Below are 13,594 nucleotides of genomic sequence, written 5' to 3' on the forward strand. Positions count from 1 at the left end.
GTACCTCGGAGCTATGGGATCTTTCACCTCAATTTCATACAGGTATATCAAACGGTGAATATCCCAGTACGCAGGGTCAGTCAGTTTAAAGGGTGTATGCTCAGGAAGGATGCAGACAGATATTAGATTGCGTTTCTCCAATACTGCAGCACTCTAAGGGTCTGGGTATCTCTTCCGTAGCATGATATGGCTTGCCTCACCTCATCCGCACTGATCCAAATATATTTAGCCTCAGCGGCAACCTGCGAATAATGTGTGGTCAAATAAGAGGCGTTGTCGTTCAGAGTGATCGATACCCGGCTGGCATGATGGTCCAGTTGTTTTCAGTTCAGTTGTAACCGAGCTCTCTACGAGAGAAGTATCTATTGTTGCACACTATCACGTGTCTGCGCATGTCACCCTCGGAAAAGTTGCAGTTGGCAGAATCCGGCAAAGTGTTATCATAACAACCAAAAACTGTACAAGAAGACTACACCTGGAACGACGGAGTTAATGATTGTTTCATCATCTGCGGGTCTATTCTTCTGCACTAGGAAGTTAAGGGGAGGTGCCATACCGAGGTGACATGACTTTGCTTCACGAATTTAACAATTAGGCGAACCTTGATGAAATCAGATTGGTTGCAATTAATATGCGGCGGCAGAACACAGTTGGTGCGTGTAACCTAGTTCTGCAGCCACATCCAGTTTAATCATTTCATTGAAGAGGATGATTTCAATTGATATTCAGTAGTCGATTTTGTGCTAATTTGAAGGCAACCAGTGATATAATTCGTTTCAAATGAAATGGAAGCTTATTTGCTAAAATTTAAAGGGCAGAATCTGGGATTTGCGAGGGAATGCTGAGTTGATTGGAGACCATCGGAATTGCCCGCCCTGTGTCATTCATTACCTGTTGTGCAGGCACGGAATTTTCACGCGCTGTTCTAGCAATCAAACAGCTGAACAGCCTTGTCTCGGCGGCACGTGCAAACCGTCCGCTCCACCACTTCCCATCTGCGCTCCGGGCACTTCAAATGAGGACCGCGTCCCGAGCCTATTCTATGTGAAGCTGCGAAAACGGGCAATTCCTTCCGTCTTGAGGCAAGGACGAAAAGTCACGGTTTGGCCGAGCTGCAGCCATGGACCAGGACGAGAACAAGAGCGTCTCGAAAAAGACCATAATCGCAAAGATTTTCAAAGTTCGCAAGAGGAGAGAGATGCTTTTCGTGCAAGTGTGTTTTCTCTGCAGTGTCCTCTTCATGGCGTGGAGCATGTCAGCACTTCTGACAAAGACAGGTGAGTGTGAGCCGTGGAAACTGCTGATAAACGCGGGGCAGGGAGGACGAAGCGGAACAGCTGAGAATTCTGCAGTGTAATGGTGCACCCTATAACCAGCTAGCCATTAACTATATAGTCTACCGAGAATTGTATTTCGCCACGGTCATAAAAATACATTTTCAAGGACATGCAAGCGGAACATTCAGTCCAAATAATTTATGGTGCGCCCCCCCCCGCATTTCCATATATATTTATCTGCATCAAACCGATGGAGAGATAAGATGGAACCACCGATAGTGCAGGGTTATTACTCTTAATTATTCAGTGCAAAATGCGTAACGTTTGCTTTATACCAGTGTCGAGAGAAACTGCATCTAGTTGCATTGTCGACGCAGTGGCTGTAGCCTAGCTTATGTTTGTCTCGGCATTCCGCACGCTGTCATTAAATAATTCACATGTACCTGTTAATTGTGCGGGAACCACACTGATATTTTTCTTCCTCGTTTTCGAGTATGCGTCGGTCTGTCCATATGCCGCAGTGTGCGCAGAGGCAACGACACGTTTCTAAGAGAAGCTGCCACGGTGGCTAACACATTGACAAGCATGTAGCAGCCTACATCACCTCGGATGAATCATGGAACCCCACAAATATTTGAAAGTTGCTTATGTGTTGGTCGACATTTTGGTTTGAGCGTTGACAACTTATGGCAAAATGTGACTGTGCCAGGCGCATCATCAGTCACCCAGCGGTTGAGAGAAAGGGAGCGAGTGAGTGTAGGCTTGTGGTAATGCTGGCATCATCGCGTCTCGCCCGGGGCTTCACACACCATTGCACACTGGATCACCTTAATCACTCTCCAGCATCTTGCTCCCTGGTTCCGCAAGGAGTTGGAGAGATACGATTACGCAGAGGCCGTAGAAGATTACACTCGTTTGGGACATTGGTTAAACATGAGGAGTTCTCTGTGTGTGTCTCTCTCTCTCGATGGCTAATACATTATTCGCAGCTGCTCAGAGGTGTGCTCTGTGTAAACTTCTAAGTTTCAGATGGCTTACCATGCATGATTTGTGTGTGTGTGTGTGTGTGACATGCCCAACAACCAAAGGACATGTACCCCCATGCAGGACTCACCTCAGGTGTGTGTGAAAATGTACAGGCTCACAGAATCAGATTTCCTCACAAATTAGGATGATGTAGGTATACCTGAGCTGTCAAGGTGAAACATCGGTAGATGTGCATTTGAGCAAGGCACTTAACCCTGATTTGCTCCAGGGGCCCTGTAGTACTATTGACCCTGTAAAACAACACATGTCACTGCATCTATGCACTGTATGTGACAACAAAACATGAATGAAATTAGATGTGTGTTTTATCTCACAGACAAGTATCCCTGTAAGTTGGCTTTTGAACAGTACATCATATGTATGACTGATAAGTGCTCTGTCACTCAGACTGTCTTCATCTTGTTCTGACACGAATGGAGATTTCACCCGAGATCCATTATCAATGGCTGTCAAAATCAGCCTAAAGTGATTAGGCAGCCATGTTTAGGATGGACACAATAAGTTTGGAGCGCACACACACACCACATAATCCTCCAATTTCAAAATGAATCTATTCACCTGACATATTTGCATTCAGAGTAATATTAACGTACACAGGGGAGACAGCATAGAAGGCCATCCTCTCTGCCTGCTGTAGGCATGTAGGTGGGCACAATCTCTGATTTGTTCTCAAATCTTTTAACCCTCCACCTCCTACCCAGTAGCAGAACATGTCCATCTGATGTCAATCACTCTGATCCTTGAACTCAGAAACAAATAAATCAGCACACAATGTGGTGTAGGCTTATGTCAGCGCTCACGGATATATTGGAGTTTTTATTAATTACATTACAAACAACAAAAGGCCTAAAAGATTATTCTGGAATGATATCACGCAGATGAGCTCATCTCCAAAAGGCTCTCTGGGGACCAAAGTAATGGCTTGGCTTTATTTAGCATTTATTCAAGGTTGCTGACGTGTGCCGTGGTTGTCGGCCATTAAGAGGTTATTTGATGAGGGGGCATGCTGTGTGAACGCCAACCATGTTGGGACATGGTACATGCTTGTTCGTCACCTTTTGTGAGGTGAGGCAGGTGTTTGATCAGAGCAATATAACCCCTCACCCCCCCCCCCCCCCTGTACTGACCCCCCCCCCCCCCCCCCCTGAATGCACTCCATGTTGCTCTCATTCTTGAACCACCATCAGAATAATAACCAGTCATTCATCATGACATACTATCTCTCTGTCCCCTCTCTGACTCGGATGGGAGTACTCCAGGGTTGGTTATGTGTGGGACTAATGTAGTGCCAAGCTGAATGGACCAGATAGATGGGAATTGAGTGATGGACTACTTAAGGGTTATGCTTCTCTGTTCTGTCAAGGAGGGAGTCTCCATCATCTCTCACCTCCAGTCTGATTGGAGGAGGTGTATGTCTCCATGATGGACAAGGTAGAGTACGGCTGACTGTGGTTACAGAGCCAGGGCCCTGGTCTGACGGGTGTGTGTGTGATGTTGATGCAATGGAATGGAGAGGTGGCTGGGACATCAGGGCAGGGAGGCGGAGGGGAGCCACTCATGGCAGAGATTGATAGGCATCCTTGGTCTGTCTCCCTTGCCAGCTGATTGGACCAAGTTGCAGGATGATTTCGCCCTCTATTTCTTTCCCTCTCTCTCGCAGCATTATGCAGTCAAATGTAGATGCTCCTCTGCTTGGTTAACGTTTTTGTATTCTACCTCAAGACGGCAAATTTATTTTGCCTTGCAATTTCCATGGATTCATCCTGAGGCTTTTATCTCCGATGGAATTCAGACGTTGTAACGCGTCTTAATTGTCTTACCTCAAAGCTTAAGTCTGAAAGAACAGAACAGACCAACCAAAGACTTGACCAAAAGTCATTACCCAAAGGGAAAGGTTACTTAGTCATTTGGTTAGGACTGTAATAATTTTGTGTTGGTGGTTGAAATCAGTGAGCCTATAATCTAACTGGGGTCAAACACTGAATGCCTGCAAATCTGGGTTATTTGCTCATTTAAAATGTCATTCAAAAGCTCTGGAAAACCTTTGAGAAATGACTGAACAAAAGCCACAAGCGTCGGAAGTGGGCCGGGTGATTTTCATCCAGCAATCAGGAATGAAACAGTTCTCATTTCGTATTCATCCCATTTAAAACCCTTTGACACATTCAAACCTGAATGGAAGGAAATGAACTAAATCCACTCCATCCAACAATGTGATTCATTATCAAGTGTGGTAGAAATGCATATACATTTTGTTTCAAATCTATCAGTTAAGCATCTTAAAGATATACATTTAAGATGGTTGACATGATTTGTGAATGCTTCAGTGAATTTTGAGCATCTTTTTCACAGATACATTGGTTATGTTCGGTTCAATGTTTACTCAGCTTCTTTGTAACATGGTTTTTGATGAGCAAGGATACCCTCCCTTTTATAATATATTTTGTTCTTCCAGGCCATGGAATGATCCTGGAGAATGGACACGAGAAGCACGAACATTGGGGAAGGAGGCTCATGGGACATGAACCCAACAACGACAACGAGACCGAGTCGAAGAACTGCACAGAGCCAGGTATGCTCCATCACTGGAGAACTACTGTCGTCATTGTTCTTAATGAGTTAGTCTTCTATTGGGTGACATTGGCCCTAGTTTTGTATTTATTATTTGAAAATCACATTTATTTAGAAATACCTTTTTACATCGTCCAATGTCACAAAATGCTGTACAGAAACCCAGCCTAAAACCCCAAACAGCAAGCAATGCAAATGTAGAAGCACAGTAGCTAGGAAAAACTACCTAGAAAGACCAGAACCTAGGAAGAAACCTAGAGAAGAACCAGGCTCTATTGGGTTGCCAGTCATCTTCTGGCTGTGCCGGGTAGAGATTATAACAGAACATGCCCAAGATGTTCATAGATGACCAGCAGGGTCAGATAATAATAGTCACAGTGGTTGTAGAGGGTGCAACAGGACAGCACCTCAGGAGTAAATGTCAGTTGGCTTTTCATAGCCGATCAGTCAGAGACAGCAGGTGCGGTAGAGAGCGAGTCCAAAACAACAAGTCCGGGTAGCAGTCAAGGTAGCACGTCCAGAGAACAGGTCAGGGTTCCATAGCCATAGGCAGAACAGTTGAAACTGGAGCAGCAGCATGACCAGGTGGTCTGGGGACAGCAAGGAGTCATCAGGCCAGGTAGTCTGAGGCATGGTCCTAGGGCTCAGGTCCTCCGAGAAAGAGAAAAAGTGTCGGGAGACACTGTGGCCCTGTCCGACGATACAGGCAGGATATAACCCCACCCACTTTGCCAAAGAACAGCCCCCACACCACTAGAGGGATATCTTCAACCACCAACCTACTACCCTGAGACAAGGCCGAGTATAGCCCACAAAGATCTCCCCCACGGCACAAACCCGAGGGGGGGCGCCAACCTGGACAGGAAGACGACGTCAGTGACTCAACCCACTCAACTGACGCACCCCTCCTAGGGACGGCATGGAACGGCAGCCTCCGTAATAGGGTTAGAGGCAGAGAATCCCAGTGGAGAGAGGGGAACCGGCCAGCAAGGGTAGTTAGTTGCTCCATTACCTTTCCGTTCACCTTCACACCCCTGGGCCAGACTACACTCAATCATAGGACCTGCTGCCTACTGAAGAGATGAGTCTTCGATAAAGACTTAAAGGTCGAGACCGATTCTGCATCTCTCACAAGGATATAGGCAGACATTACATAAAAATTGAGCTCAATAGGAGAATGCCCTGCCTCAAGCTGTTTGCTTAGAAGTTCTAGGGAGAATAAGGAGGCCTGTGTCTTGTGACCGTAGCGTACGTGTTGGTATGTACAGCAGGACCAAATCGGAAAGATAGGTAGGAGCAAGCCCATGTAATGCTTTGTAGGTTAGCAGTAAAACCTTGAAATCAGCCCTTTCCATAATAGGAAGCCAGTGTAGGGAGGCTGCACTGGAGTAATATGATCACATTTTTGGGTTCTAGTTAAGATTCTAGCAGCCTTGTTTAGCACTAACTGAAGTTTATTTAGTGTTTTATCCGGGTACCTGGAGAGTAGAGCATTGCAGTAGTCTAATCTAGAAGTGACAAAAGCATGGATTCACTTTTCTGCATAATTTTTGGACAGAAAGTTTCTTAATTTTGCAACGTTACGAAGATGGAAAAAATCTGTCCTTGAAATATTCTTGATATTTTTGTTAAAAGAGAGAACCGGGTCCAGAGTAACGCCAAGGTCCTTCAGTTTTATTTGAGACGATAACTATTTTCACACTAATCAATGAAATGTATTTTATATTCGCAGTACTTTAGATACTCTTTGGGGTTTAGGCTGGGTAACTGATCAGTGTTCTATTTAAAACACTGATCAGGGTTACAGGGTTTATTGGTCAATGCAGAGATTTTCTTCTGGTCCATTGACCTGCATTCTGCGTTGTGTAGTTTTGCTCCAAGGCCATTTAAATAATTTGCATTGCAATACACACTAAAATACCAATTCTAAGTTCAGGTGTTGAATATGTTAGAGCAGCCTTGGTCCTCCTAAGAATGAGATTTTTGTGCAGTACACTGAAGAAACCACTGACATTGCTGAAAGGGTGTTCCACATTTGGCTTAAATTGTGATGAATGCTCAGGTGTGCATGAATTCTCATTGATTTAACAGTACACTGGTCACGACAACTAGACATCTCATTTAAATGTCGTTTATGTATGGGCAGACTCAAGCTTCTGTTCTACTGTGATATTGTTGTGATTCCGATCATTAAAACATCTAAACATGTTATATGCCGTTATAGTGAGTTGTCCCTTAAACACACGGAGGGTGACACAAGGTAACAGACACTTTGGAAGGTAATGACTGGCTATATACACTGCTAAAAAACACTAAAGGGAACACTAAAATAACACATCCTTGATCTGAATGAATGAAATATTCTTAATAAATACATTTTCTTTACATAGTTGAATGTGCTGACAACAAAATCTCACAAATTATCAATGGAAATCAAATGTATCAACCCATGGAGGTCTGGAATTGGAGTCACACTCATAATTAAAGTTGAAAACCACACTACAGGCTGATCCAACTTTGATGTAATGTCCTTAAAACAAGTCAAAATGAGGCTCAGTAGTGTGTGTGGCCTCCACATGCCTGTATGACCTCCCTACAACGCCTGGGCATGCTCCTGATGAGGTGGCGGATGGTCTCCTGAGGGATCTCCTCCCAGGACTGGACTAAAGCATCCGCCAACTCCTGGACAGTCTGTGGTGCAACTGTTGGTGGATGGAGCGAGACATGATGTGCTCAATTGGATTCAGGTCTGGGGAACGGGCGGGCCAGTCCTCTTGCAGGAACTGCTGACACACTCCAGCCACATGAGGTCTATTATTGTCTTGCATTAGGAGGAACCCAGGGCCAATCGCACCAGCATATGGTCTCACAAGGGGTCTTAGTATCTCATCTCCGTACCTAATGGCAGTCAGGCTACCTCTGGCGAGCACATGGAGGGCTGTGCGGCCCCCCAAAGAAATGCCACCCCACACCATGACTGACCCACCGCCAAACCGGTCATGCTGGAGGATGTTGCAGGCAGCAGAACGTTCTCCACGACGTCTCTAGACTCTCACATCTGTCACGTGCTCAGTGGTAACCTGCTTTAATCTGTGAACAGCACAGGGCGCCAGTGGCGAATTTGCCAATCTTGGTGTTCTCTGGCAAATGCCAAACGTCCTGCACGGTGTTGGGCTGTAAGCTCAACACCCACCTGTGGACGTCGGGCTGTCATACCACCCTCATGGAGTCTGTTTCTGACCGTTTGAGCAGACACATGCACATTTGTGGCCTGCTGGAGGTCATTTTGCAGGGCTCTGGCAGTGCGCCTCCTGCTCCTCCTTGCACAAAGGTGGAGGTAGCGGTCCTGCTGCTGGGTTGTTGCACTCCTACGGCCTCCATGTCTCCTGATGTACTGGCCTGTCTCCTGGTAGCGCCTCCATTCTCTGCACACTACGCTGACACACAGCAAACCTTCTTGCCACAGCTCGCATTGATGTGCCATCCTGGATGAGCTGCACTACCTGAGCCACTTGTGTGGGTTGTAGACTCCGTCTCATGCTACCACTAGAGTGAAGGCACCGCCAGCATTCAAAAGTGACCAAAACATCAGCCAGGAAGCATAGGAACTGAGAAGTGGTCTGTGGTCACCACCTGCAGAACCACTCCTTTATTGGGGGTGTCTTGCTAAATGCCTATAATTTCCACCTGTTGTCTATTCCATTTGCACAACAGGTGCAAATGGCAAATGGTGTTGCTTCAGTGTTTCTTCCTAAGTGGACAGTTTGATTTCACAGAAGTGTGATTGACTTGGAGTTACATTGTGTTTAAGTGTTCCCTTTATTTTTTTGAGCAGTGTGTGTGTGTGTGTGTGTGTGTATATAGCTCCTTTGTGAAATGTTTGACCCATGTTTGACCTAATGGAGATTGACAGTTTCTCATTACTGTCCACAAAGAGCACAACCATTTGAGGGCCTCACTGGAAGTGCTGAAGGTTGAAGCATCCTGTTATTATAAGAGGAAGTTTGGTTTGTGTTGAATTGTTCAAGCAAAGCCTCCATAAACCTAATGAGTTAACACTTTTACTCTACAAATTTATTTTGTAGAGTTAATTTGTTTTATTCTCAAAGTATATTGGATTTACATTGTCAAGTGCATAGAATTTTTGTTAACTTTATTTAAACGCAGTAGGGTCCTTTTGAGACGAGTGCCAGTTGACAAGATTATGATCTGGAAATCGTAGTACTTCTAATCCCGAGGGGGATTACCTTTTTATTCTCATCCAAGACCTCTTGCCCACTCCAGACAGAATGCCCCATTCATTCCTCCTCTCCTCTTTTGTTGTACATTCTCCTGGCCGACCGTATGTCTTTCTAATATGAAAATATGCTCATTAGACAGTCTGGTTATTAGACAGTCTGGTTATTTGACAGTCTCATTTGACAGTCTGGTTATTTGACAGTCTGGTTATTAGACAGTCTGGTTATTAGACAGTCTCATTTGATAGTCTGGTTGTGTTTCCAGAAATGTGCTCTCCAAGTGTGACCGGGACGACCATGTAGCATCCTGGCATCTCCCCCTCGGCCCCCTGGGACAGAGCAGGGAGAGTTGGGTTGGGGATGGCACCAGGGTAAACTGAGTGGTTGAGAATGATTATTATCCAAGGCCTTTTCTTATGCTGTTATTGTCTTCCACTTGCTTTGGTCTTCTCCTACTGAGCATGGAGATTATGATAAAGAAAGAGAAAGTCCTTTCCTGGATTCACCAGAGGTGCTTATGTTGATCAGAGGCGGAGGACGCTTGATGAAGACCATTATCGTAAATGAGGTTTATTGGGCGTTTAGCAATATTACGTTCTTAGAAATAGACGTTATTAAAAAAGCTAAGAATTATGTTGCTGGTACACTAGACTATGAAACACAGGCATTAAATGAATGTTTGTTTGACTTCATTCACAGTATCATATCAACTGGAATGCTTCTGTATTCTTTTATTTTCTTGAGTCATCATTACCCCCTTTTATATAATTAATGTGTGTTTAGAGATCTCAATTCCCCTTTGACTGGCCCAATGATGAATGGGAACTGTAGTTCTGCGGGAACTGTAGTTCTGCGGGAACTGTAGTTCTGCGGGAACTGTAGTTCTGCTGTAGTTGTAACTAGTTCAGCTGGAACTGTATCTCTGCCTAATTTGACAGCATATAATAATTCTGAGTGAAAGCAGTTCTGTTTTATTGCAAAACTTGAGTGTTTTATTAGCCCCTACAGGGGGAAGTGAACCAAATTGGCGAGTGAACAACTTGCTTTTGAATTGTACTTTGTTACAGGCACTTACTCGATTGCAAGGTTAAATCATAGGAGGAATACATTGACTTATTCCAGTAGCATAATTAATATGCTTATGGTGTATTAGAACAGAACGCTAAAAAGCTAAGTGAAACTGAACCATAAACCAAAGGTTTTAGTATAGCCTTGTTTGTAGTATGTAATAATCCCTGGGGGGATTTTGATTACATTGGTTTTTAGATACCTCCACCTCTCTCCTGCAGATTAGTGTGTGTGTGTGTACACATGTTGCATGATTTGGCAGGGGTGATATGGGAAGGTGAGTCACACTACCCACAGCTGAAACATCATGACACTGGCAGCCTTAACTGCAGTGTGTGTGTCTGTGAGGGAGAGAGGGTTGGAGAAAGTGCGGTACATTAAAGGCTGTAGTGTTGGGAAAATTGATGTAGCGAGCGGCTGACCCGTTAGAAACGGTTGCCTGCCGGTTGTTGCAGCCCGCCCTGCTCTGCAGCCCGCCCTGCTCTGCAGCCCGCCCTGCTCTGCAGCCCGCCCTGCTCTCCAGCCCGCCCTGCTCTCCAGCCCGCCCTGCTCTCCAGCCCGCCCTGCTCTCCAGCCCGCCCTGCTCTCCAGCCCGCCCTGCTCTGCAGCCCGCCCTGCTCTCCCTGCTTGCCTTCTTTCGGTGGCGAGTCAAGCAGGTTAATCAACTGGGGAAACACCAGAAGGAAGCATTTTAAAAGGGGAATTACACAAGTAGGGGATTATGCTGCTGCAGCTTCCGCATATTGGAACATGACCTTCCTTCCGCTTTCTTGCCCGCATGCCAACAGGAAGAGCTATACAGGGCCCTGTTCATGAATGGGAACACCAAACGGATGAAAGTGGACTGAAATGGGTCCAACAAGAAACGGGCATTTCTGTTTTCCATTGCAATATGTTTTTAAAACGTTGCAGGCACTAAATGAACAGAACCCAGTAGAATGGGTGAGTGACTGTCCTGTGCTGCCCAGGACCCAGTAGAATGGGTGAGTGACTGTCCTGTGCTGCCCTGGACCCAGTAGAATGGGTGAGTGACTGTCCTGTGCTGCCCTGGACCCAGTAGAATGGGTGAGTGACTGTCCTGTGCTGCCCTGGACCCAGTAGAATGGGGGAGTGACTGTCCTGTGCTGCCCAGGACCCAGTAGAATGGGGGAGTGACTGTCCTGTGCTGCCCAGGACCCAGTAGAATGGGGGAGTGACTGTCCTGTGCTGCCCAGGACCCAGTAGAATGGGGGAGTGACTGTCCTGTGCTGCCCAGGACCCAGTAGAATGGGGGAGTGACTGTCCTGTGCTGCCCAGGACCCAGTAGAATGGGGGAGTGACTGTCCTGTGCTGCCCAGGACCCAGTAGAATGGGGGAGTGACTGTCCTGTGCTGCCCAGGACCCAGTAGAATGGGGGAGTGACTGTCCTGTGCTGCCCAGGACCCAGTAGAATGGGGGAGTGACTGTCCTGTGCTGCCCAGGACCCAGTAGAATGGGTGAGTGACTGTCCTGTGCTGCCCAGGACCCAGTAGAATGGGTGAGTGACTGTCCTGTGCTGCCCTGGACCCAGTAGAATGGGTGAGTGACTGTCCTGTGCTGCCCTGGACCCAGTAGAATGGGTGAGTGACTGTCCTGTGCTGCCCAGGACCCAGTAGAATGGGTGAGTGACTGTCCTGTGCTGCCCTGGACCCAGTAGAATGGGTGAGTGACTGTCCTGTGCTGCCCAGGACCCAGTAGAATGGGGGAGTGACTGTCCTGTGCTGCCCAGGACCCAGTAGAATGGGGGAGTGACTGTCCTGTGCTGCATGCAGCAGCTTCTCTCGTTCATGTCTATATGTTCATATCTATCTTGTCCAACACGCCCACATCAGACTCCCATTTATTCATGTATTTGTATTCAAGTCCCCTTCTCACTCACCATTGAGAGGTTTGACTCAACACCTTTTGTATATTATTCATGAGTGTATGGTATTTACATCAATTAGCTGTTTAGAGCAATGCAGCAATTTTATAATTCAGCCATGCATTGATTTGGCCACTAAGTACATTCTGAATAGGACCCACTGCTATAAGCGTTTGTTGCATGTCCATGGAGTGATGCTTTAGGGGGACTTGTTTTACCTATCACCCCATTACACAGCTGAATATATACATTCCACAGCGGTTACCCCCTTTAGGTTATTGAAGCAGCAATCTACTGGTCCAACAAGTCTGCTTCCCCTCCCACCTCTACAACTAGCCTGCCCCGTCACTCTGCTGCCCCGTCACTCTGCTGCCCCGTCACTCTGCTGCCCCGTCACTCTGCTGCCCCGTCACTCTGCTGCCCCGTCACTCTGCTGCCCCGTCACTCTGCTGCCCCGTCACTCTGCTGCCCCCTGTGTACTACACTGACATATGATGTCTGAAGGGACTCGTGTGTCGTCAATCTACTGGAGCAGAAGGTTTATGTGTGTGTCAATGACATTTCTGTGTGTCTCTGTGCACATCAAGGGTGTGTGTGTGTGCGCGCGGCTGTTGTGGAGTGGGTTTACCCAGCCATGTGACGGGGAGGCACAGCTTGGACTGGTACGTCAACCGCCACATGCCAACAGTGGGATTTGCAGTGTTGACATGGTTTCTAGGTGCCACGGCAACATGCTCAGATGTTCAGCCTGACCCTGACCAGCTCCCCAGAGTAGACGGTATGATGTGGGCCTCCATTGATGATGTCACATAATTCTTGTGTACCTAAGACATCATTGGCAGGCATAACGAATGACAATCTGGTCATGCAAATGAGTAATTATCTACAAATAATGAATTAAGATTCGTTACTTGCAACTTTCATCATTTACATTTTCCAGTTGAATATTATGTTTTGCAGTACGTATTTCAGAAAATAATCAACACCCTCTTGACCAATCAGAATGTAATATTCTGCACATGCCATGGTATGAATTTTAGTAACTGCATTTCTTGTGGGGAACCTTATTGATCTGGTTTAGTCCTTGGCAGAATGGTATCAGAACTGGCTAGTGTGATGAGTGGTCGGTCTGTCCTGATATGGGTCCAGGACAACAGATAGACAAACCCCTATACTAAGCCCTGTTATGTAAGGCCTCAGCATACATCTATCAGTCAGATTACAGACTAAATGCATTAAATTACAGCCTAGTTAATGTGTTCTGTTTGATTATGGCTGATAAGTGAATGGACTTTTTGAAAGGTGCACCTAGGGCTTCTGCTGTGACCGTATTAATGCCACACCGGTGGTCATGAAGTCAGTCAAATTCCATGTGAACGTTTAGTCACAGTAATTAGGCTTCTTCAAGCTCTGATGTTGCTGATGGTCATTAGTAGCCTACCAAACTTGCTAACTGCCTGGCACTCAACACTCTATTGTCCCTCTAATCACTCTGACATCAATGCAAATGT

General features: G+C 46.2%; 1 protein-coding gene across 1 annotated transcript in view; it reads left to right on the top strand.

Moving 5' to 3' along the window:
* Positions 1 to 369: 369 nt before the first annotated feature.
* The window catches only part of LOC109866361 (sodium/potassium/calcium exchanger 4-like), a 44,586-nt gene continuing 31,361 nt past the window's right edge, over positions 370 to 13,594 (top strand). Inside the window, exons 1-2 of the mRNA XM_020455005.2 lie at positions 370 to 1,277; positions 4,780 to 4,896. Of these exons, the coding sequence (XP_020310594.1) occupies positions 1,121 to 1,277; positions 4,780 to 4,896 (274 nt within the window). The 5' untranslated portion in view covers positions 370 to 1,120. The remainder of the gene's footprint in view (positions 1,278 to 4,779; positions 4,897 to 13,594) is intronic.

This window comes from Oncorhynchus kisutch, linkage group LG21 (assembly GCF_002021735.2).
Source record: "Oncorhynchus kisutch isolate 150728-3 linkage group LG21, Okis_V2, whole genome shotgun sequence".
Lineage (NCBI taxonomy): Eukaryota > Metazoa > Chordata > Actinopteri > Salmoniformes > Salmonidae > Oncorhynchus > Oncorhynchus kisutch.